This window comes from Sinocyclocheilus anshuiensis, unplaced genomic scaffold (genome assembly GCF_001515605.1).
Source record: "Sinocyclocheilus anshuiensis isolate Anshui unplaced genomic scaffold, SAMN03320099.WGS_v1.1 scaffold1038, whole genome shotgun sequence".
Classification (NCBI taxonomy): Eukaryota; Metazoa; Chordata; class Actinopteri; order Cypriniformes; family Cyprinidae; genus Sinocyclocheilus; species Sinocyclocheilus anshuiensis.
In genome coordinates, this window is record NW_015536540.1 from 587,808 (window position 1) to 609,995 (window position 22,188).

Here is a 22,188-nt window from a genome sequence, read left to right on the forward strand (position 1 = left end):
ACAGTAATGTTTCTTTGTCCAAACTTTCTAAAAGTTCTAACATTTCTGATTATTTCAGATTTAAATTAGAATCCCAATCCCCACTGCATAATGTGCATCAATATCCTAGTTCATGAACAAAAATGGGAACTCCATTAAATTTCAGACCTCTCTGTACTCTTTGTCGCAAAGTGAACATTTCTGTGAGTTTTTGCCCATGCATGGCAGTGCCAAGTGAGGGCATGATATTGTTGTGACATAAAACAAATGGCAGCATTATGCTTATGTCCAGCATTGAGAGAGGATGCCAAGAGTTGATGGAATCATTGGCGGCCCATCACTGAGGCATTAGCATCGCCTTGTTTACCCACCAGAAGGAACAATTAGGACAGGCCTCCGGCACACTGAGATCAGATATACCAAGGACAAAGTGCATAGGGAAGTGCTGGTTTGTTGTTGTCGGTGGATTACTGAATTTATGTTACGACTATTCAAAGCCTATCCAAAAAAAGTTGATTGAATTCGTTTATTGTACTGAATTAGCATATCAGTACACAATAATAACATCACCAAAAATATTTAAATTCCAGAAAAGCTTTTGTTTCATTAAAAATGAAGCTTGATTGAGATTCCAAGTAAATAATTAATCAAATATATTTCCAAAAAGCCTGTAATCTCTCATTAACGCTGTTAAGCATTCACAATGGCTATTCTTCATGACTCCAATGACCTGAGCACTGAGATGCAGGAGGGAGGTGGTCGTGGTTACCAGCGGACATGTGTGATATCAACACTTTCCGGTGACCACATTGATGAAGGATCAGGGATCCTTTGGTAGAAATCAACGACACATGACTGGCAGGCAGTGTGACATATGGCACGACATAAGAGTTTGTCTATAGGATGTATACAGGACATAAGAGTGTTGAGTTACAGAATCAAAGCTTTAATGGAGGAGCCCTGTCCCTGAGTGCTGCCACAGTCCGAACGCACAATGAAGTCTTTGTAGTGTAATTCATGCTAGTTTGTTCTTCGCAGTTGTTATTCTGTATTCTGACTCAGAAACCCTTGAATTTTTATATATATATTTTTTTATTTTATCTATATGTAGAGCACTTCTCTTATTGTTCCTTTAATTGTTTTTGGTTAGACAAAGCAGAAGGTACGCACTGGCCAAACACATATTCACTACAACTAAAAAGAGGCATTAAACTTTTACCATGCATAATCTCATTCTACATACAAAATGTTTGGTTCTAAACTGAATTCACTCCCGAAAGGATAAGGTTTTCATTATATAAGTAATTGTTATGAATATAGAAGTTGCAGTTGTCAGAAAAATTGTCACAACTGTAAGTCATTAAGTTTAAATAGTGAGATATAAAGTCACATCGTGAGATATTACGTTTTTTATTATACATAGGCCTACTTTTTTACTCTGATGTGGAAAGGGGCATCAATCCACACAAAATCGAACTAAATAAACAAGCAAAGGCCCATTCACACCAAGAGCGATAGCTATAAAAATAACTATTAGTGTCCACACCAAAAGCATGACAACGTTGCTTATTAAAAGTTTGTTCGTCTGATGCTGTTTTTTATCGTTCAGTGGCCTACAAAAAATCGTTCTGAAAGCTATTTCAATGATACTGTTTCTCTGTCGTTATTGTTATAGTTGTGGTGTGAACTTCTCTAGACTTAGGACGATTATTACATTATAGCTGTAGTTACCATTATAGTTCACATCTTGCATAATGTAAACAGAAGCCAATTTAAAGCTGCAGTCCATAAGTTTCAGTCCATAAGCCTCTTTGTCTCTATCTCTATCTTTGTTTGAAACCTGCAATTGCAGTTATTTGCGGAATTATTTTCTTTACGTGGGTTGTGCGTCGGCACAGCTCCTCAGCATGGATCAATCTAATGTTTTGAGGGGTATGTGTGGCTGTCAGTCACCGCATCAGAGTGGATACTGTACTTTGGAATCATAGATTCTAGCCTACGTCTTGGAAGTATGGCCCAAATAAGAATTTTCACCAGATATTGTCATCTGAACAAGTAACAAGTCTGCCAATTTTGTTCTTACCAACTGAGGAAAAAAAACATTACAATAAATCGCGCTACCAGCAGTGATTAAATCTAATGATTGGTTAGTTCATATCACATCAAACCGTGCAAATTATTATTATTGTTATACTTTGTTCTCAAATTGTTAATGCTAATAACATCGGCATTGTGTGACTACATGTATGTAGTGTGTATTAGCATTACATGTAGATTTCAATTTCTGTACAGTCTAATCTCTAGTCATACCATTCGAATTTAATATAAAGAAATTATTTTAAACCAAAAAGCTAATTATTCATCTTAGAACTGGTTCTCTTCAAAATACAAAACTTGTAATCCCACGTAGGCTATCTGTAATGAGATGCACATTTAAACAGAATATAATCTAATTTCAGTCACTTACATGTGTTTCATAAACACATAATCCTTTCCGGATTACAATCCACCATCAAAATGATTTAATTATTAATTCTTAAATTATTATTAATTATTTATTAAGTTTAATTATCCTAGCTGCTGTGAGAAAAGGCTATAAACAATCCGCCACCTGCAGAATCCTTACTTGCGATATAGCCTACTAGCCGGGACAACTTCTTTATGTTTACAGACCTGACGTAACGACGCGGCGGGATGCTCGAAATTCCCGCGAAAACCTACCAGTACCACTCAAATTAGAAAACATTATTATAAGTTTACCGCTGTGAATCGGGCTAAAGTAAGACGATAGTTTTGAACACTGACTGGTTATGTACTTGCTCAAAAATTTATTTCGGATCATTTTTAACCAAAACAAGTTACGGACTTCAGCTTTAATCAAACAATAATACATAGGCCTACCTCATTGTTTTATTTATTTATTTATTTTTGAATGCAACGATTTCACATCACATACCTGTAAAGGGCATCTTCTGCACCGTTTTTTTTCTATTAGCCTAGCCTTTCGTATTCTGCCACGGTATCCAACTGTATCACGTGACCCAACATTACACATTCCCATTGTAGACACTTCTTCGTGCAGGGACTTATTTGCATTCAGTGAACTCTGCTGTTCAGCACAAGGAAAATTGCCAACTGGAGTTGAAAATGCATGGCTTCATTTCGCAGTCAGCGTGAACACCCTTTAACACACAGGGAACTGTAAACGGTGATCCCTACCTGCATTAAAATATGGTTATCATGATATCACTCTCATAACTTTACATTGTGTAGCCATTTAAGCTTGTAATATGGAATGCAGGCCTACATTTTTTTTAAATTGGTCCTCCATAATTTGTCAACTGTAATAGGCTAGTAAGTATGGTAATAAAGAAACATTTAGTATATGAAGCCATGATCCGCACTCGCAAAAACAGTCTTCTTTTTACATTTTATTATAGATTTATCACCAATAGGGAAAAATCACAAATGTTTCAGCTCAAGGCCTTCTTCAGTGTTTAACAATTCCATCCCTCCACCCACTTTTTAAATTGTTCATTATATTGACGTCATCATTCATCAACCAGTGTTCAATTCCTAAAAATACACGTGTTACACCATCATGGCCGGACTTACCATTGGGCTTGAGTGGGCTGCAGCCCATGGGCCCCGCCTTGTAGGGGGCCCCGCCTTTGCCCTTTTACGTTTGTTTGTTTGATTTGTTCGTTATATGCCAGTCAGATTTCAGAAATGATTAGCCACATTTCCACTGCGCATGCACGCAAGATCTGAACGGGCCAGCCGGGGCTACAGCTTACAACTACGACCTTCGAGGCCACAATCAAACAGCATAAACTGGTATTTATGATTATTTCACATGGAAGGACACACGTATTGAATCGTGTCTGCACCGATTGGTTTGTTATCACATGGCTACTTTAAACAGCTAACATAGAAAGATAATGATAAATTCTCAAATTTATTCTCAAAGTTCACACCTCATTTCTTTACAGAGGATGATTCTATATTACTATAATGTTCCACTAAATTATGCGATCATCTGATGAGTTTTGAGCGCTCTCTCTCGTCTTACTGCCATTACACATAGTGGGGAAGAAATGTCATCAAAATAATTTTAAATAAAAAATAGCAATTTAATGAGTTTCTGTTTTTATACCATAGCTATGCCTAGGACTTAGCCTATCACACAAACAAGAGTCCCGTTTTTTTTGTTTTTTTTTCTTCGAATATCTGCACGATCGCAAATATACAATAAACAACAACTTACAGAGTAACTTTCAGACACAAAATTCCGTTTCGCTCCGTCTGAAAGAAAATAGAACAAACAGCAGAACCGCTGCGTCTCCGAAAAACAGTGTTTTGTTCCTCAGTGTTACACGGACCAGCAAATGATTCAATCAGTCGTTTGCAAAGTTAAATGAATCAGCTTTTTAAACGAATCTGTTGATTCAACTCACTATTTAAAAAAGTAGCTTATTTCATTTTTGCAATCATTTAATATTTCTACATTAAAATGTTATATTTAAACTTAACATTTATGCACAATCCATCTATGAATTTTGTTGATAGTGATTTAATTTGATTGTTAATAGCCAGCATCTCTTTTTATTCGATGGAATTTATTGATTAAATAAGAACCTGACATAAGAGGACACAGATATGACAATAACTTTTATAATACTAAGCCAACATCTCTGGCTTTCTCTTTTTTTTTTTCTTTTTTTTTTTTGCTCAAAGTTATTTCAGGGTTTTGATCTCTCAACTGAGAGAACACATCCTGTTTATTATATTATAATGAATATATACCTAGACGTTGCAAATTAATTGTACTATTTATGAACCTCAAAGCATATGTTTGTGTATTTTGTGTTACTCCATAATGATGTTCTATTTGAGGGCATTTGTAGTGTAGGTATAGGACCCAAACATAAACTCAAGCCCAGGGCCCCCTGCCCCCCCTAAGTCCTGCCCTGGTTACCATATAAACACTGGATAATTTCCATGTATACAACATAGATATATACACATCACATCCACCAATACACTACATAATATACTGTACCTCTTAATTCGAACATGAATTACATAGGATTCCATGTTTATCACTATTCAAACAAGCAGTTTAAATGAACAATCACCAGTATCTACTTCAAATACATTTTTTAAATGTAAAACAATAGAAAGTTAAATGATTAAAATCATCAGAAATACATCGTCATAAATAATCACTGATTTTCACACTGTACTCAAGATCTACTGCACAAAAATATTACAAATTGATTTGACCAATTATAGTTCATAAAGGAAAACAGAAAGATCTACTAACTCCTCATTCATGCCGTAAAGAAACATTTGCCAGATATCAGTGCTTGCTTAGAGCTCTTTATCACAGCCTTAAAGGAAAAATTAAAACGGAAAAGTTAAAATTCTGAATAAACAATGTGTGTAGACTAGAGTAATCCATTATAGTAGGCTCTTTCAAATTACATTTACATCTATGTATTTTGTGGATGTTTTCATCCAACTGCATTGAAGTATACATTTATGTATACATATTCATTGAGTACAACCCTTGGCTTTGGTGTTGTTAGCAACATGCAACAGTATAGAGAGTAATTTATCAGAAAGAGCTGACAAACATAACTGCACCAGTAATACTTAAGTCTAATTAAATAAAAAGGGATACGCTAAGTGCTAAGAATTCTGAGAATCTAGGTTGCATTACCATGGAATTCATCAGATTCATCAAAGAACATCTGAATGAAGGAAAAGCATTTTATTCAAATTAAGTGGGCCTAATCATCTTCATTAGCGTCATTTCTGACCCTGAACTACCTTTGCAAGTCTGCATCAATGTACTACATACTGTATGTCTGTACAATATATGCAGAATTGTATTGAAACATATGAAAGAAAATTCTGTTAGACTACTATTAGTCTTTCATATTATAGATATTATAGAACAGTCTATCATATAAGTACATTGGACCAAGTAATATGTAAGCATCAGAAGAGCCTTAGGTAACACTTTACTTTAAGGTGTTCTTGTTACACGTTGCATGTAATTACTATTATAATAACAATAAATTATGCATAATTACATGCAGGTAACCCTAGGACAAACCCTAATCCTAACCCTACCCATATAGTAAGCACATGTAGTTAAATAATACTACTCAGTACTTAAATGTATAATTACACTGTAACAAGGACACCTTACAATAATAATAATAGCCGAGCCTTGCATACTTAACATGGAAATGTTCTGATTAAATAAGATTCAGAATAAGATTGAACAAGCTTCCAACTGGAGCAATGCCAGAAGACCATAGTTACATTTGGGGTTTGCGTAGCAAACATTACAATCACATTTGCATTTTGATTTTGAATAAGTAGGTGAATACAAACAACGCGATTCAGTTTATTAACCAGAATCACAAATTTAAAATCAATTTTATACTTTTTGTACATCAGGCAGTACATATTTCAGTGTTAACCAATCATGGCCATTCCAAAATATTTTCAAAACTTTGCATGATTAAAAAAATGTCCCATTGATTCTATCTGTGCTTCACAGAGAGTGAGCAGGAGCTTCAACTGAAATTCATCAACTGTAGTGAGCCAGCCAGAGCTGTGTACACACAAACCGTTTGTTTTCCACATGAACAGTTACTATTTTTAGGGTGCAAAGGTCTCTTCAGGCTCACACAATAATACATGTTGGGTCAAACAAGCCAACACTAAATTCATTAACCTAAGAATTTAACCAATTATGAAATGTGCAAGCACTCATTATCTCTGAAGTGTTAAGTATTTGAGTATAAATGTAAAGTACTTTTCTAAAAAGAACTGACAGATTCACAATAGACCTCTTTTTCTAGTTTCTCTTCATTTCTTCCTCTCTCTTTGGGTAGGTGTTGTCCAGAACTAGAGCTTCTACTCTTCTTGACTGGAGTCTTGAGAGAATAATGATGCTCTCTTACCCCATCCACAGTTCAAATGAAGCACCACAATCACTCATCCCTCCGTTTCCTGAGCTGATGTCTGTCCTCTCCTGTGTAAAAACCTCCAACAGGTCATACAGCATTCTTCACAAAAGAGGCTATATCAGAGTACTTACCTCAGAGGACACATGAGAGGGCAATGACTTTGAGAAGACATTTGAGATTGACACTAACCTCTCACTTCAGATCTATTCACGATTTCATTTCTGAGAATATCACTTTGCTTTACGAGGAAGCGTAAGGATGGTGGTGAATTAACAGCATCACTCAGTGCAGGGAAATAAGTTGTCAGGAATGTTGCATTTCATTTTCTGTGGCAGCACCTTAACAGAAAACATTACATTATTTCACTTTTATTTTAAAGCAATTTGAAAAAAAAAAAAAACCCACACATTTAATCACTGTTTGAATTGATGTAGGAGAAAAAAAACTGTACCAAATAATGAAATGCATAGCATATAAAACATAAATAAGATTTCACAGTTCACAGTTTTCTATAATGAAATATTCAGAGCTTTTCATAAATAATTTTATCCTGCAGACTTGTACATCTCGTTTAGGAGTATTTCTGTAAAAAAAAAAAAAAAAAACTGTGCCAAAGAATGAAAGGCATAGTATATTGAACAGAAATAAATATTATTTGCAGTTCAGTATTTTCAACAATGAAATATTCTTTCAACAATGTTTTTCCTCATAAATAATTTTATTCAGCACTTATGTCTGGTTTAGGAGTATTTCTGCTAAAACATTGCCAAATAAGCCAATAAAGACAAAACAGAAATAAATATTAGTTGCAATTCATTATTTTCAATAATGATATATTCAGGTGAGGTGTAAATTGTTTTGTTTTTTTTATAAATAATAAACATTATGCAGCAGACTTATGTCTAGTATTTCTACTAAAAACAGTGGTAAATAATAAAAGGCATAGCATTTTCAACAATTAAATATTCAGGTGAGGTGTAAATTGTTTTTTTTTTTTATAAATAATAAACATTATGCAGCAGACTTATGTCTAGTATTTCTACTAAAAACAGTGGTAAATAATAAAAGGCATAGCATTTTCAACAATGAAATATTCAGGTGAGGTTTAAATTAGTTTTTCATAAATAATTTTAGGCAGCAGACTTGTGTCTCATTTAGGAGTGCTAAACACAGTGTCAAACAATGAAAGGCATAGCATATAAAACAGAAATAAATAACATTTTGCAGTTCAATTTTCAACAGTTAGATATTCACATGAGTTTTGAATGAGTTTTTTAATAATAATTTTATGCAGCAGACTCGTTTCTGCCTTTTGGTGAATTTGTTAACAAACAGTGTCAAACTATGAAAGGCATAGAAATAAATATGATTTTGCAGTTCACTATTTTCAACAATGAAATATTCAGATGAGTTTTGAATGAGTTTTCATAAATAATTTCATGCAGCAGATGTTTGCACTTTCTCTATCAATGACATTGCAAATCATTATTATAATCAGGTACTCTGAATGAGTGTCTATCAAAATTATGTATTTCATGGACCCATCTGTTACAATAATCAAGAGGAGATTTGGCTATTACAGAAACGATGGAGAGATAATGACTAATAACTTTATGCTTCAGGGCACATTGTGCCAGACTTGTCAAAAATATGACGACAGCAGATTTTATAATTATCGTCACTTCTTTTGTCTCTCCCAAATTAAAAGCCATCAGAAGTATCTTGACAGCAAATGGATGCGTTGGTTGAAGGCCTCAGAGTTTGTTGCCTCTGTCCATGGTGCTGAAACAAGCATTATACGCATATGCTGACCATTACTTTTTTGAAAGCTCTGATGACACTTTCTAAGTAACAATTTTCCTCACTTTTAATAACCATATGATTAAAATGGATTCTTAGATGAGTAATGATCTTTGTGAGCAGCTTAACCACATTGTGTTTGATTCATCTGACCCAGAAAAACATGATCAGCTCCAACACGGTCTCTCACAGTGAGAGAAAAAATGTTTTGGTCTTAGAGAAGAGGCAACCGGTCACCATGGAAACATCAGTACCTCAGGATCTCACAGGGGCAGCACACAAAAGGCTGAAGGACTCCAAAACAATCTAAATCAGTAAAGAGCAGCCTAAAAACCATTCAGTGTGTATAGGAAAATTAATGAGTGACTGAAGTAAGATATATCAAATGTTTTGTTTTTTTTTCGTCTGAAGCAAAACAGCCAACATTTTGGAGGATGTCATGTCTGTGAGATGTTCAGGCCTTCCGAGAAGAACAATAAAAACAATCACAGCATGTCAGAGTCAGATTTGCTTTATCGTTCAAATCCAAAACTCCTTAAAATTTCTCTGGAGGTTCTTGCTCTGTTGAGCTTCCTTGCACTGATTTGTATTTCAATTCAGTCAGTTAATGTACATATGGCAGAAATGTACGGAAAAATCAATTAAAGACGTAATCAAACAGACAATGAACACTATTAACAGCAATTATTATATGATGCAATCAAACTTATAGCAAAATGTGGTAGTTCTGTATGTTGTTTCAGGGTTGGCATTATCTGATCTAGTTGTGGTTTCTTAATAAGAGGCTTAATAACCGCCAGCTTGAATGGTTTTGGGACGTGACCTAAAGACAACGACGAGTTAATGATATTGAGAAGCAGTTCTTCTGCTACAGGTAACAACTCTTTCAGTAATTTAGTGGGTACATGATCTAACAGGCATGTTGTTGGTTTAGCTGCAGTGATAAGTATTGGTTGTATTATCTCATAATCATTAGCCTCATATGTTTGAAATATGCTCAGGTGTTCTCACATTGTCTGGTGATGCACTGCAAGCTTTTATTTCAGGTCATGTGAGGCCACATCCCCATTGTTGTTTATCATAACAATGATTTTTCATTAAAAATACGATACGTGGAAGCTCTCAAGTTACGTTTTTTTTTTTTCTAAAATAATTTCATTATAAATTCAGTTGTCATAGTTTCCCGGGCCACATCAGTACTCCAAGAGAAGGCTGGAGATGAGGTTATCTCTTCAACGATCTTACATGACTAACCATCTCTGGTTCCCTGAGGACAGCGCAGTTGTGTTTGCTCTTTGGATATTGGTAGTTGCGCAGTACAGGTCAAACAAAACCTTTCAGTATGAGAGGGGAGACAATTTGTATGAGTAATAAGCTTCTTAAATAATAAATGTTGTATAGTGGTGCCTAGGTAATTGGTCATGAGGAGCCAAAAAGCTTGAAATGAAAGGGCATAACCCCTAAGAGAGCCATAATGATGTGATAAAACTATTTAATTTTTGAGAGATTTTCAAATGCATAATCTCATAATATCAGTGGTTCTCAACAGGAGGCTGCAGGGCACTTGGGGGCATAAAATGACGATAAGAGAGAGAGAGAGAGAAAAAACAGGAACTTTGAACATCTGTTCTAAATGTATGCTTGATTAGCAGGTATGAAATCCCACTAATCCTGGCAACAAATCCATAACTGCATCCAAAATCAAATGCGTCCCTACTATATTTAGCCTATGCAGCAACAAAAAAACAACAACAACAACAACAACAAAAAACAGTAGGGTAGAGTAGAGTAGTATGTACAAATTCATAGTATTTAAAAAAACAGTAGACATAAAGTACCTGGATGACCTACTATTTCAGGTGAGATTCTGAAGTGCACATGGACACTTTACTATCCCATGAGGCCATGGGAGAGGATTTATGAATGGCAGTGAAGTGACGCAACTGACGCTGCAGGTCACGTGACAGTAACAACATGGTTGATGTAGTAGTAGGCCTATGTCCGAATTTCATCCATGCTACCATATTCATACTACATAGATAATTTTTCTAACGGTCATTAAGCAAATTCATATTCAAATATAGTACTCAAACAGTACGCGATTTCGGACGCAGCGCAACTGTACAGCTACTGTATCGACTTGTAGCTAATTATGACAGTAAATTCCACTCACTTAACTGTAGGGGGCGCAAAAATACATAAAATTACCTACAGTTGCTTACTGCACATACATTTACAACTGCAGATTTAAAATCCTGGTACTGATAGGCTAAATTGTGTTTTTTTTTTTCCTCAGTATGTATTGACAGTTCTTGCAATAAGTTTGTCAAATATAGGCAGGTTGTGCAATTAGTAAAACGTTAATTGTAAACATTACTTTTAAAGCTATGTTTTACCTATTTATTATATGTAAAAAGAAAACATACTTTTAAGACCTTCCCACAACCTTTTCCCTTAGAAAATTTTATTATAGTAAAAGTGAAGTAACCATGGTTTTGGCGTATTGACTACCATTTGTATAACCACAGTTTTACTGCAAATACCATGGTTAAACTATGGTTAGTTGTAGCAAAACCATGGTTAATCTGTGGTTACCATGGTTTAACTATATGATTGTTGGGATTTATTTGTAGTAAAACCATGGTTAGTTTTCGTAAGGGTTGCCTTAGCTTAGACAACCCCTTCACAAACGCTTTTTGAATTAGATTTTTGAACATATCATGCTTATAATATACAGCCTTTGATTATTAGTCTCAACAAAACGCTTACAATGTAACTTTTAAGTTTTGATTACCTGTATACAATACATGTCTGGGAGTTGAAAGGGGTCTAACCGTGGAGAAAAGAGGGGGAAACTCTTGAATCATGGAGCCTGCGCTTTTCCCATGTCAATGTAAGAGGATGGGGTGAGTAAGGCTGGGAAATTGGTGTCTCAGTCACGTCTACACAGGCAATATTTTATTGCGGCAGCTGTTCTCCATCTAGCGCGAGCTCAAACACAAGAAGAGCTCCTGCGGGTGAAAACATGAATCTGTAAGCGCCATCAGTGTGAGAAAGCAGCTGGATTATCAGACATTTCATTTCTGAGAATTGTTACATTTTTTTGATTGTTATGAAAATGTGAAAATATTGTGATGCGCGTGAATGAGCACTTAAACCCCATCGTTGTTGGACTCCAGTAAACTTTAAAGGATTTTTCAACCAAACCTTCTCTTCTGGAGAATCAATAAACCAAGAAAACTGAGTGCAGAATACCTTTTCACGACGAAGCGTCAAAATAAGCTCACGTTGAAGATGAACATCCAAAACAGCAGTGATTTAGACAGACCTGAGGGCAACATAGACTTAGAGGTACCTGAAAAAACCTTATTTGGCATCGGCACCGACAACTTCGTCACGCTTCTGATCTTTGGACTCATTTTTACTCTAGGCGTCCTGGGAAACTCTCTGGTTATCACTGTTCTGGCTCAACGCAAACCTGGACAGCAACGAAGCACCACCAACATCTTCATCCTCAACCTCAGCGTGGCAGATCTCTCCTATCTGCTCTTCTGCATCCCTTTTCAGTCCACAGTTTACATGCTGCCCACATGGATCCTGGGTGCCTTTATTTGCAAGTTCATCCACTACTTTTTCACCGTGTCCATGTTGGTGAGCATCTTCACTTTATCAGCCATGTCGGTGGACAGGTATATCGCCATAGTGCACTGCAGAAAGTCCTCTTCAATTCGAGTTGGGAGGCACGCATTGATCGGGGTGCTGGTCATATGGGTGCTCTCTTTCGCCATGGCCACACCGGTCGCCTACTACCAGGGCATCGTGGAAAGTGAGGACAACAGCACGTTTTGCTGGGAAGTGTGGCCAGATCACAGCAAGAGGAAAATCTACGTGGTGTGCACTTTTATCTTTGGATACGTGCTGCCGCTGATTCTGATATCTTTCTGTTATGCCAAGGTTAGTGGCTCGTCTTTAATTGTGGTTGATTAGGCGTATTTGAATTTAATGTGGCTTGATCATGATCTCTATTAATGCAAAACGGAATATGGGTTTGTTTTAGAATCTAATGACGAATAAGAATGCCCAAAATCAAAACGATAAATCTTACTTTAAAACACGTCTCAAGTTCTTAGAAATATATCCTCTTTGTATTCATGTTGGTTTAATAATCTTTAAACTGTAAAATGTGAAAAAGTAGACATAGGAAAACATTTAAGAATTTACAAAGAAGCACCCCCCCCCCTTTTTTTTTTTGTTCATTTGTTTTCCACAAGTTTTTCCATTTGACCTGAACAACTCATGACTTTTTTCTTGTCACTTGAAAACAAAATGGCATCTTGCTGTTGGTTACACCACACTGACTTTGATCTGGCTGACAAAATGTCTTCATATATTATTAATATATTTAAAAGATGTTTTTTAAATAAATAAATAACAATAAAAGATCTATTTTTTACATCAAGCATCACAACAAGAAATGACAGAAAGAGGTGTACTCAATTCATCTGCAACTATTTTTTGTATATTTCAATAACTTTATAACCTATATCCAGACAAGAAGTGTGTGTCAAATCATATACCAAGGAACATTTCTCATATTTTCATTTCAAATTATTATATACCAATGTGTCTTTAGGTCCTGAATCATTTGCATAAAAAGTTAAGAAATGTCTCCAAAAAGTCTGAGGCATCAAAAAAGAAGGTAAGAAATATCAGGTGGGCTTTTTTTCCCAAATATTAAAATGTCCTTTTTTAATTAATATTTATTACTTTACATTTAGTATACTTTATATTTATTATGTTTTATAGGGTAATATATAATCATTCATATTATATATGTATTACATTATATTATTATTTACACTGACCACACATATTTATGTTAATTGTTGACCATGTTGTTAAAAACCCAGCAAAAATGTCTCTCTCCATTTCTCTTGTCAGACTGCTCAGACAGTTCTGGTGGTTGTGGTGGTCTTCTGCCTGTCCTGGCTGCCTCATCACATGGTGCACCTGTGGGTCGAGTTTGGCTCCTTCCCCCTGAACCAGGCGTCCTTCGTGCTCCGTGTTGCGGCTCACTGTCTGGCCTACAGCAACTCATCTGTTAATCCTGTTATCTATGCGTTCCTCTCAGAGAACTTCAGGCAGGCGTATAAGCAGGTGTTCCGCTGTCAGGTGGCTTCTGAGTGCCCTACAAATGAGGCCAGAGAGATGAAGAGCAAAACAGAAGCAGCACCATCCACCAACTGCACCACTGTGTAATTCCTGCAGCTGTTGTGTTTGTCACAATTTATGATGGCTTACAAATGCTTACAAATGAGCTAAGGTTGAGTTTTTAAGCCTGGGAGAAGGCAAGAAGTTAGATAGGTATTGATTTAAATTTAACATGGCTAGATATTTGAATCGGTTATCCACCTTTTTCTTCAACGCGGAAGTAAGCCTATGGGCGAGACTTCCGGATCATTAACCACTATAGGTAAATAATGACAAGAATAACAATGTGCAGTAAACGGTAAAACTGTTTGTACTACAAACCAGTGTGTTCATAATTAAGATAATACATTAAAATAATATGGTAAGACACACCAATTTGCAATGTCAAGCAGCAAAAACTAACTGTTTTGTACAGCTAAAATAGCTGGACGCGGATGAGACCGAAAGCTAGACCCATAGAATTTACAAATGGCCGCACCCATTTTTATGGCAAGAAAAAGGTGGATATGCTTGGAGGTTTGGATGGCTGCCTTTTTAAGTGCTTTTGACATGTTAAAAAAGCATTTGCTGTGTGCTTACTCACGATGATGCATTTCCTTGGAGCGCAATCTAAACCTTACTTAGCACTTGCTGTGAAGCCGTAGTGATGTATGGCCTGTAAATATGTGCAATCAAAAAAAAAAAAAAAAAAAAAAAAAAAGGGGGGGGGGAAAAAAGGAGATGGTAAGAGGTAAAGATAGTGAGTACATGGGGTATGTGTTTTTTTTTTCCTTCAGGGAAAATAATCTGAAATGTAATCACTGTTATCTTGAGTCATGTTATAGACTTTCAATGTCCAAATGCTTGTTTAGCATTATAATTATTATAATTATTTTCTTGCATTATGACAAATGCTTTTAGAGATGGTAAGAGGTAAAGATAGTGAGTACATGGGGTATGTGTTTTTTTTTTCCTTCAGGGAAAATAATCTGAAATGTAATCACTGTTATCTTGAGTCATGTTATAGACTTTCAATGTCCAAATGCTTGTTTAGCATTATAATTATTATAATTATTTTCTTGCATTATGACAAATGCTTTTCATATGCATGTCCCATGTCAACAATGTGGCTTATTATGTGACATTATCAACATGGGATCTGTTTTTTCATTTCCTTTAGGGAAAATAATCTAAAAAAAATTACATTTTCTTGAGCCTTTCAACGTATACAAATGCAAATTGAACTGAAACAAATTATTTAAACATTAAATCATGTAAACTGTAGCTTGACATTAAAATGTGATACATTTAACTAACCTTAGCAATAAATGAGAGAGACAAGAGTTAGTGGTTGCCCAAGCGGTCCTCTTTGCTGTCTGAGGATGCTGCAGTTGTCACGGTAACAACTGCTCTGTCACCCGGAATTCGGAAAATGCAGCTGGACTGTCCAGTGCAAACTCATTATAACACATTAAAACAAAAAATATATAAACAATTTAATACTTTTATGATCCAAACTATGCAGGGTGGAAATAAGATCAATACACTCAAAGTCCTAAACCAGTCCATATCGTTTCACTTCACACTTGTAAAGGTACAAAAGTGCAATAACATTTGATTTGCAAACACTTTAAACAAATAAGGTAATTTTTTACAGCATTATTCCTCTACATAGTAGCAGTTGAAATATTTCTTGTAAATCTCAACTTATAACATTAATGTAATTAAATTAAACATAAAACCAAAGCTATTTGCCAAGGCCAGGGCATTAACGGTTTTTACAGAAAATATTTTATAGTTTGTTATAGAAAAACAAGTTATGCTCAGAGTCCAGAGCCTTGATCATAACATTATAACAGGCACCTTCCAAGTAGAGACCTGCCCGATCGCGGAACCCAACGCAGCAGAGTGTGGCGCGGGAAAACACTTGATGGGCGAGTGCAGGTGCGGGTGGAATGGGGGAGAATTGCCCAAGCGGTCCTCTTTGTTGTCTGAGGATGAGCTGCAGTTGTCACGGTAACTCTACTCTCTCAAATGTCACCCGGAATTCGGAAAATGCGGCTGGACTCTCCAGTGCAAACTCATTATAACACATTAAAATATATACAATATATACATATAAACATATGTTATGATGCAAACTATGCAGGGTGGTCACATATAATTATAATATATATATATATATATATATATATCATTAACGGTTTTTACAGAAAATATTTTATAGTTTGTTATAGAAAAACAAGTTATGCTCAGAGTCCAGAGCCTTGATCATAACATTATAACAGGCACCTTCCGAGTAGAGACCTGCACTATCGCGGGGACCCAACGCAACAGAGTGCGGCGCGGGACAACACTAGATGGGTGAGTGCAGGTGCGGGCGGGTAGAGACTCGTGTGTACGGGATGCGTGAGAATAATGGTGTACTCACACTAGGCAATCTTAACCGTGCCCGAGCGCATCTGACCCCCAAAGCCCGGTTTGTTTGACTATTGTGATTGCTCCGTGCCGCGGTTCGTTTAGCCGGTGTACCGACGAAACATGCTACCTATCAGATAGGTAGGTATGGACATTAAAAAAGCCTCAAACCACATGAATAAGATGCTGGTAGCACAATCTGAGCGGGTAGCACAAATCATCAGAACACTGGCCCTGGCTCGGTTGGAAGAGGTTGGCCAGAGCACGGTTCACTTGGGCTCGAGCGCGGTACGCATGCAGTGTGAGCGGAGCGTGAATATTTCTGAGCGGCAAAAGTGATAGATCTGTAAAGCAATATATTGTGAGAGGGATGTGTGTGTTACCGCCTCCCAAACAACTCAAAATAATAAACCACAAAGTTAACAAAACGATAAAAACGATTTTTTATATATATATATATATATATATACATATAAAAAAATCTGAAAATGCTGCTTTTGAAAATCACCCATATTTTGTGCATTAGTATCATATCAGAAGTATAAGAACATCATGCATCATTCAGTAATTTGGATTATTATGTGTATCATGATCAAAACAATGTATATGCATATTCAAAAAAAGATTATTTTGAAATAACTCATTAAATCAGCCAGTATGACATAGTCTTTATATCAAATCCCCAGCCACCTGCATAACATGCCTCTTTCAGCAAACCAACCACTTGAAGTTTATTAATTGGAATTTATTATTAGGATAAAATTCATAAGTGTCCTTAACTTTGATGGAAATGCAGAAGCTCAATTTATATGCGGTACATTTAGTGCAAATTGAAGTAAAAAAAATCCAATCATAAGATAATACACTCTCCCAGGGTCACGAAAAGAGGCTATGTTTATCTTATCACTTCAGCGAGAGACTTGACGAGATTACCTTTGTGGCAAATGTACCCGAATTACTGATAATGGAATAAAGAAGGTCACGTGAGGCAGCAGCATCACGATCTCTCAACTCTCAGAATGGAGGGGAGTTAGGGTTCTAAATGTGCAATATTGCAGATTTGCAGTGAAATTTATATATCTACAACTGTATTTTGTAATGTGGTTTTGTTTTTGTGTGATGTGTGAGACGAGTAAAGTTCTTTCATGTGCTGCAAAGAAGAGTTTTTGTCTTAAAGTATCCTGCTTTTGGTCGTCATGGAGACAGTGCAGTACCTGAGTGAGTCCTGCAGTCTCAGACTTAAGAGTGAGCAACAGGAGTTGTAATTCTACATCACTGGTACATGTGTGTGTGTGTATGTGTGTGCGAGATAGGTCACCGTGATCTACGAAAACACTTGCTTCTGGAAGCTTCCATCCAATAGGTCTTGAGACTTTACAGCAAAAAAAGGAAACATTACACAATGGAAAAATTGCTTCTTTTTTTTTTTTTTCAAATCTGCAATTCATATAGGAGATGAGTTTGTGATATTAACAGTTACATTATATATTCTGTCATTTATGATCTATAACTTCTGTTACCCATATACAGTAGTAACTTCTGACAAATACTTTACTGTAGTATAAGTTGTAAATAAAACAGATAATTGGAGTACATTTTACAAGAAAATACTATTTCCGTTTTAATACTTTCACATTTAATTTAATGTGTTACTTGCCATTTCTTTGTATTGCTTCTACATCATTTTTTTTTTTCAGAGATACAAAATTTGCATATACACAATACATACAGAAATAAAGAACAGCTTTTGAATTTTAAGGTTAGGTTATTACATGCCCTCATATAAAACCATTATGAAAAAAAAAATCACTGGGTCAGAGCACACTGTAAATGATGCAGTAAGATTACAAAAGGATTTGCCAAAAAAAGGGCTATTTTTCTCTTCTCACCCCAGGGCCTCTTGTGAGGGATCCATTTTGATTGATGCATGTGTGTGTGTGTGTGTGTGTGTGTGTGTGCGTGTGTGTGTGTACTGGTTTATATATCCTGGTGGGGACTTAAACCTGACTACACACAGACTCATGGGGACTCGTGTCACGGTGGGGACCTAAATTGTGGTCCCCACGGGTACAAAAGCCTATAAATCATACAGAATGAAGCTTTTTGAAAATCTAAAAATGCAGAAAGTTTCCTGTGATGGGTAGGTTTAGGGGTAGGGTTGGTGTAGGGCAATAGAATAATGTGAGAGTGCACATATGAACGTCATTTGCATTCTTTTTTGTTCCCAAAATATTTCATCACATATCATTTTATAAAATGATTTACAGCGAATTAAATTTTAAATCAAATGTATTTCTAGCCTTGAATTGCTGAATTTTGCTGTAATAAACATGAATTAGGTTTTATCTGATTGGAAAAGCAGTTGTAAACAGCATGAGACGTCTGGCTTTTTCTGGCTCATTTATTCATAAATAAATTATAGAGGAAAACTTCAAATTAGTTCGAACATGATTTTTATTTAAATATATAGGCCTATTTATTCTGTTTTAAAATCATTTACAAAACTAATTTACATAAATTCTCAAAGCACAAAAAATAATCTCGTAACAAACATTTGCTATATTATGTTTTACCAGCAGAGGTCAGACTTGCACAGCATTCCAAAACTTGCGCTTCACATTATGTAAAAACCCCTCTAGAGATTCACTCGTGTCACTTCAGTGTCACTAGAGTCGTTTCCCACCAAATAAACTACAGACTCATCTAAAATGCTAATAATAAAACACAGCACTCATATAAAAAAAGTACTCTTCAAATTGTAACAGAATTCCCTCCTCCATTTTTTAACTCAAAACACAATACGTCCCCAGCAACATATCAATGTTTTATCAGCAACATAAAGCCTCGAGAGGAAGCTGTTATGGTAACAGCATTATGGTAAAAAAAATTTAGTAAATGGCAACTTTTATTATTATTAATAATAAGAATAAGAATAAGAATAAGAATAAGAATAAGAATAAAAATTTTTTCCAAATATAGCCTAACTGTAAGTTGGTTGTTAATCAACGTGGCAATCCGGCGCATTAAATTAATCATACTTATAATTTAATTCTTACTTGCATTCGCGGAATTAGGGATATTTGGCTATTTGGGATATTTTATAATGGCTTCGAATGCGGCTAGTCCAATTAGAATCGTGTCAGAACTATTTGTTTATAATTAAGGAATTACGCACAAATATATATTGTGAGATAAAGGGCGTTGCGCAGAGGAGTGTCTGCTACTAAATATACAATGAACTCATTAAATATATATCATGTAAATATATTTACTTAACAGTATAGCACCCGCTTAACCATAATGCATTAACAAGACGTTTAGCCTATTTTACAATAAATAAAAAAATCACAGTATTTCATTAAAGCATTATTAAGTGTCACCCTTTCTGCTATTAGGTCACTATAATCCCTTACATAACGAGGTCATGTACAGTACATATATAAAAAGTGTTGGAAAAAAATTAAGCACATAGGGGTGTGTCTTAGGAAAACAAGTAGGGTCTATCTTGTGGGTAATGAATGATTTTGCAGTGATTTTTCGAGTTATTAATTCCGTGCTTCAAGGCACTCATAGGAAAGAGCTTATTGACAACTAAATAAATGTTAATCACTCACCTTTCAAGGTTTACGCAATATATAATTTTGTAAAGAGCATACACAAATGATGTTATATTTAAAAAAAAAAAAAGTAAATATAAAATATTTAAAAAGACAGAAATTTATTTTTTTCTTATTTTGATTGTTAGGTCAACATTAACTAGCAATACTGTAGGTTTTGTAATATGCTGCCAAATAAGAGACATTATGTAGGCCAATGGAATTGCTTCAGGGTTTGGATTTTGATGCAGAGTACAAGTTTTGAGCCTATCATCTGAGCTGTAAATGCCATGTGACTAATGACTAAGGTGGCACCTTAAAAACGCACACAGTCCTAAGCCCTTATAGTAACTTTCCAAAGCTGTGACGTCAATATGATCCATTACACGCTTTTAAGAGCCATCCAAAAAAATAATCTAAAAGCTGAGACTAACAGGGCCACACTAACCAGCAAAACCTCAACCCCTTGGTCTGAATGCTGCTATGCAACAAAAACATTAATAATCTATGTGTGTTCACAGTGATATTCTGAACTGCATCATAGATATACAGCGGATATTAATATGGCATTAGTGACCAATCAGCATCTGACTAACCATTTTAGAATTGTATAAGTGCACATAAAGGTCGAGAGAGATCATGCTGCTGTTGTTCCACTTTGTCTCTCTTCCTCTTCCTCCCCCGCAGTGAGCTGATGGCCATACATCTCTTAAAGAACCCATGACAATCAATAATAATCCACGCTAGCCCTCAGTATTGGACTCTGTAGTCGTATAATACCGCAGCATTTGTCATTATTCGCCCTGACGGCTGAGGTCTGTGTTATTCTCCTGGGAGCTGTTCCCCGGTCATTACCGCTGTCATAAATAATATGCACTAATGAGATATGAATTGATTGCTTGTGTGAGCCTGACATTTTCATCTCTCACATTAAATGCTGTTTAACAATAGATTACCACCCAATCGTTCCTTCAGTACGGAAGAGTGAATAGACTCCGCATCAGGCTGAATGTGAAAAATATAGGTCTATATATTGCGCAAAAAAGCTGTCAAGTGTTTCTTCTCAAGCTGTTCAAAGAAATACTGATTTTTATTTGAATATTAGTTATAAATAGTATGTAGAGTGCAGGTTTTCAGGGTCAGTTCTCATTATATGTGACCCTGGACCACAAAACCAGTCTTAAGTCGCTGGGGTATATTTGTAGCAATAGCCAAAAATACATTGTATGGGTGAAAATTATAGATTTTTCTTTTATGCCAAAAACATTAGGATATTAAGTAAAGATCATGTTCCATGAAGATATTTTTTTTATTTCCTATCGTAAATATATCAAAACTTAATTTTTGATTAGTAATATGCATTGCTAAGAACTTCCTTTGGACAACTTTAAAGGCGATTTTCTCAGTATTTAGATTTTTTTGCACCCTCAGATTGCAGATTTTCAAATAGTTGTATCTCAGCCAAATATTGTCCTATCCTAACAAACCATACATCAATGGAAAGCTTATTTATTCTGAAAAATTGACACTTAAGACACCAGGGTCACATATTAGTGAGAACTAAAGCATTATGCTGCTTAAATTGAATTTTTCTATTAACATGCTTTAGGTAAAAATGCTCTCAGGCGGCAAAACTGACTGAAAAGGTTGATTTATGAAAGATAGCACTAAAAGCTGCATTCAGCCAATAGTTTTCTTTCTCTCGATTAAATCTAAAGCAAACACATCAACAAAACCTTCAGTTGAGCAAACACAAAAAGATGAGATGAACATGAAGAACATGAACTGTTTGTGCTTGAATGGCTGTCACTTTTACTGATTAATGACTTTGCCTGTTAATGTACATTGAAGTTGAAGTGTTTGTGTGAGTAAGCGTGTGAGACAGAAGAGAGAAAGTAAGGGAACGAGAGAACGAGGGTGGAAGAGATGGAGATAGGAACATGGAGCGAGAGGGATTGCTGTTGGTCTGTCCCTTTGTTCTCAAAGGAAATGGTGTCAGTGGTTCAGTGTTGCTTGCCATTGAAAGGTAAAGATTTACTGTCATCAAAGAGCAGATTAGAACACAGACACACACATTGATTTGGGAGAGAGAGAGAGAAGAAGGGAACGAAAGAAAATAGAAAGAGAAAGAGGGAAAATAGATAGAGAGAGATTCACATTTTTGGTGAGGAAACTCATTCCGCGCTGGGAAAGATATGATCAGCTTATTTCGTGAG

General features: G+C 35.7%; 1 protein-coding gene and 1 long non-coding RNA gene across 2 annotated transcripts in view; both read left to right on the plus strand.

Annotated features, from left to right (window-relative positions):
* The window catches only part of LOC107696990 (uncharacterized), a 16,089-nt gene extending 12,665 nt beyond the window's left edge, over nt 1–3,424 (plus strand). Inside the window, exon 3 of the long non-coding RNA XR_001635146.1 lies at nt 3,362–3,424. This is a non-coding gene — a long non-coding RNA (uncharacterized LOC107696990). The remainder of the gene's footprint in view (nt 1–3,361) is intronic.
* An 8,638-nt stretch (nt 3,425–12,062) lies between these two features.
* Nucleotides 12,063–14,027, plus strand: galr1a (galanin receptor 1a). The gene is made up of 3 exons (XM_016497876.1): nt 12,063–12,722; nt 13,402–13,467; nt 13,710–14,027. Exons 1-3 carry the CDS (start codon nt 12,063–12,065, stop codon nt 14,025–14,027), a joined length of 1,044 nt encoding a protein of 347 aa, XP_016353362.1.
* The last annotated feature ends 8,161 nt before the right edge of the window (nt 14,028–22,188 follow it).

What these genes read in the sequence shown, in the direction of transcription:
- galr1a (XM_016497876.1), top strand. Translation starts at nt 12,063, where the DNA reads ATGAACATCCAAAACAGCAGTGATTTAGACAGACCTGAGGGCAACATA. An exon ending in TATCTTTCTGTTATGCCAAG is followed by an intron (nt 12,723 to 13,401) that starts GTTAGTGGCTCG and finishes ATGTGTCTTTAG; the next exon opens with GTCCTGAATCATTTGCATAA. An exon ending in CTGAGGCATCAAAAAAGAAG is followed by an intron (nt 13,468 to 13,709) that starts GTAAGAAATATC and finishes TTCTCTTGTCAG; the next exon opens with ACTGCTCAGACAGTTCTGGT.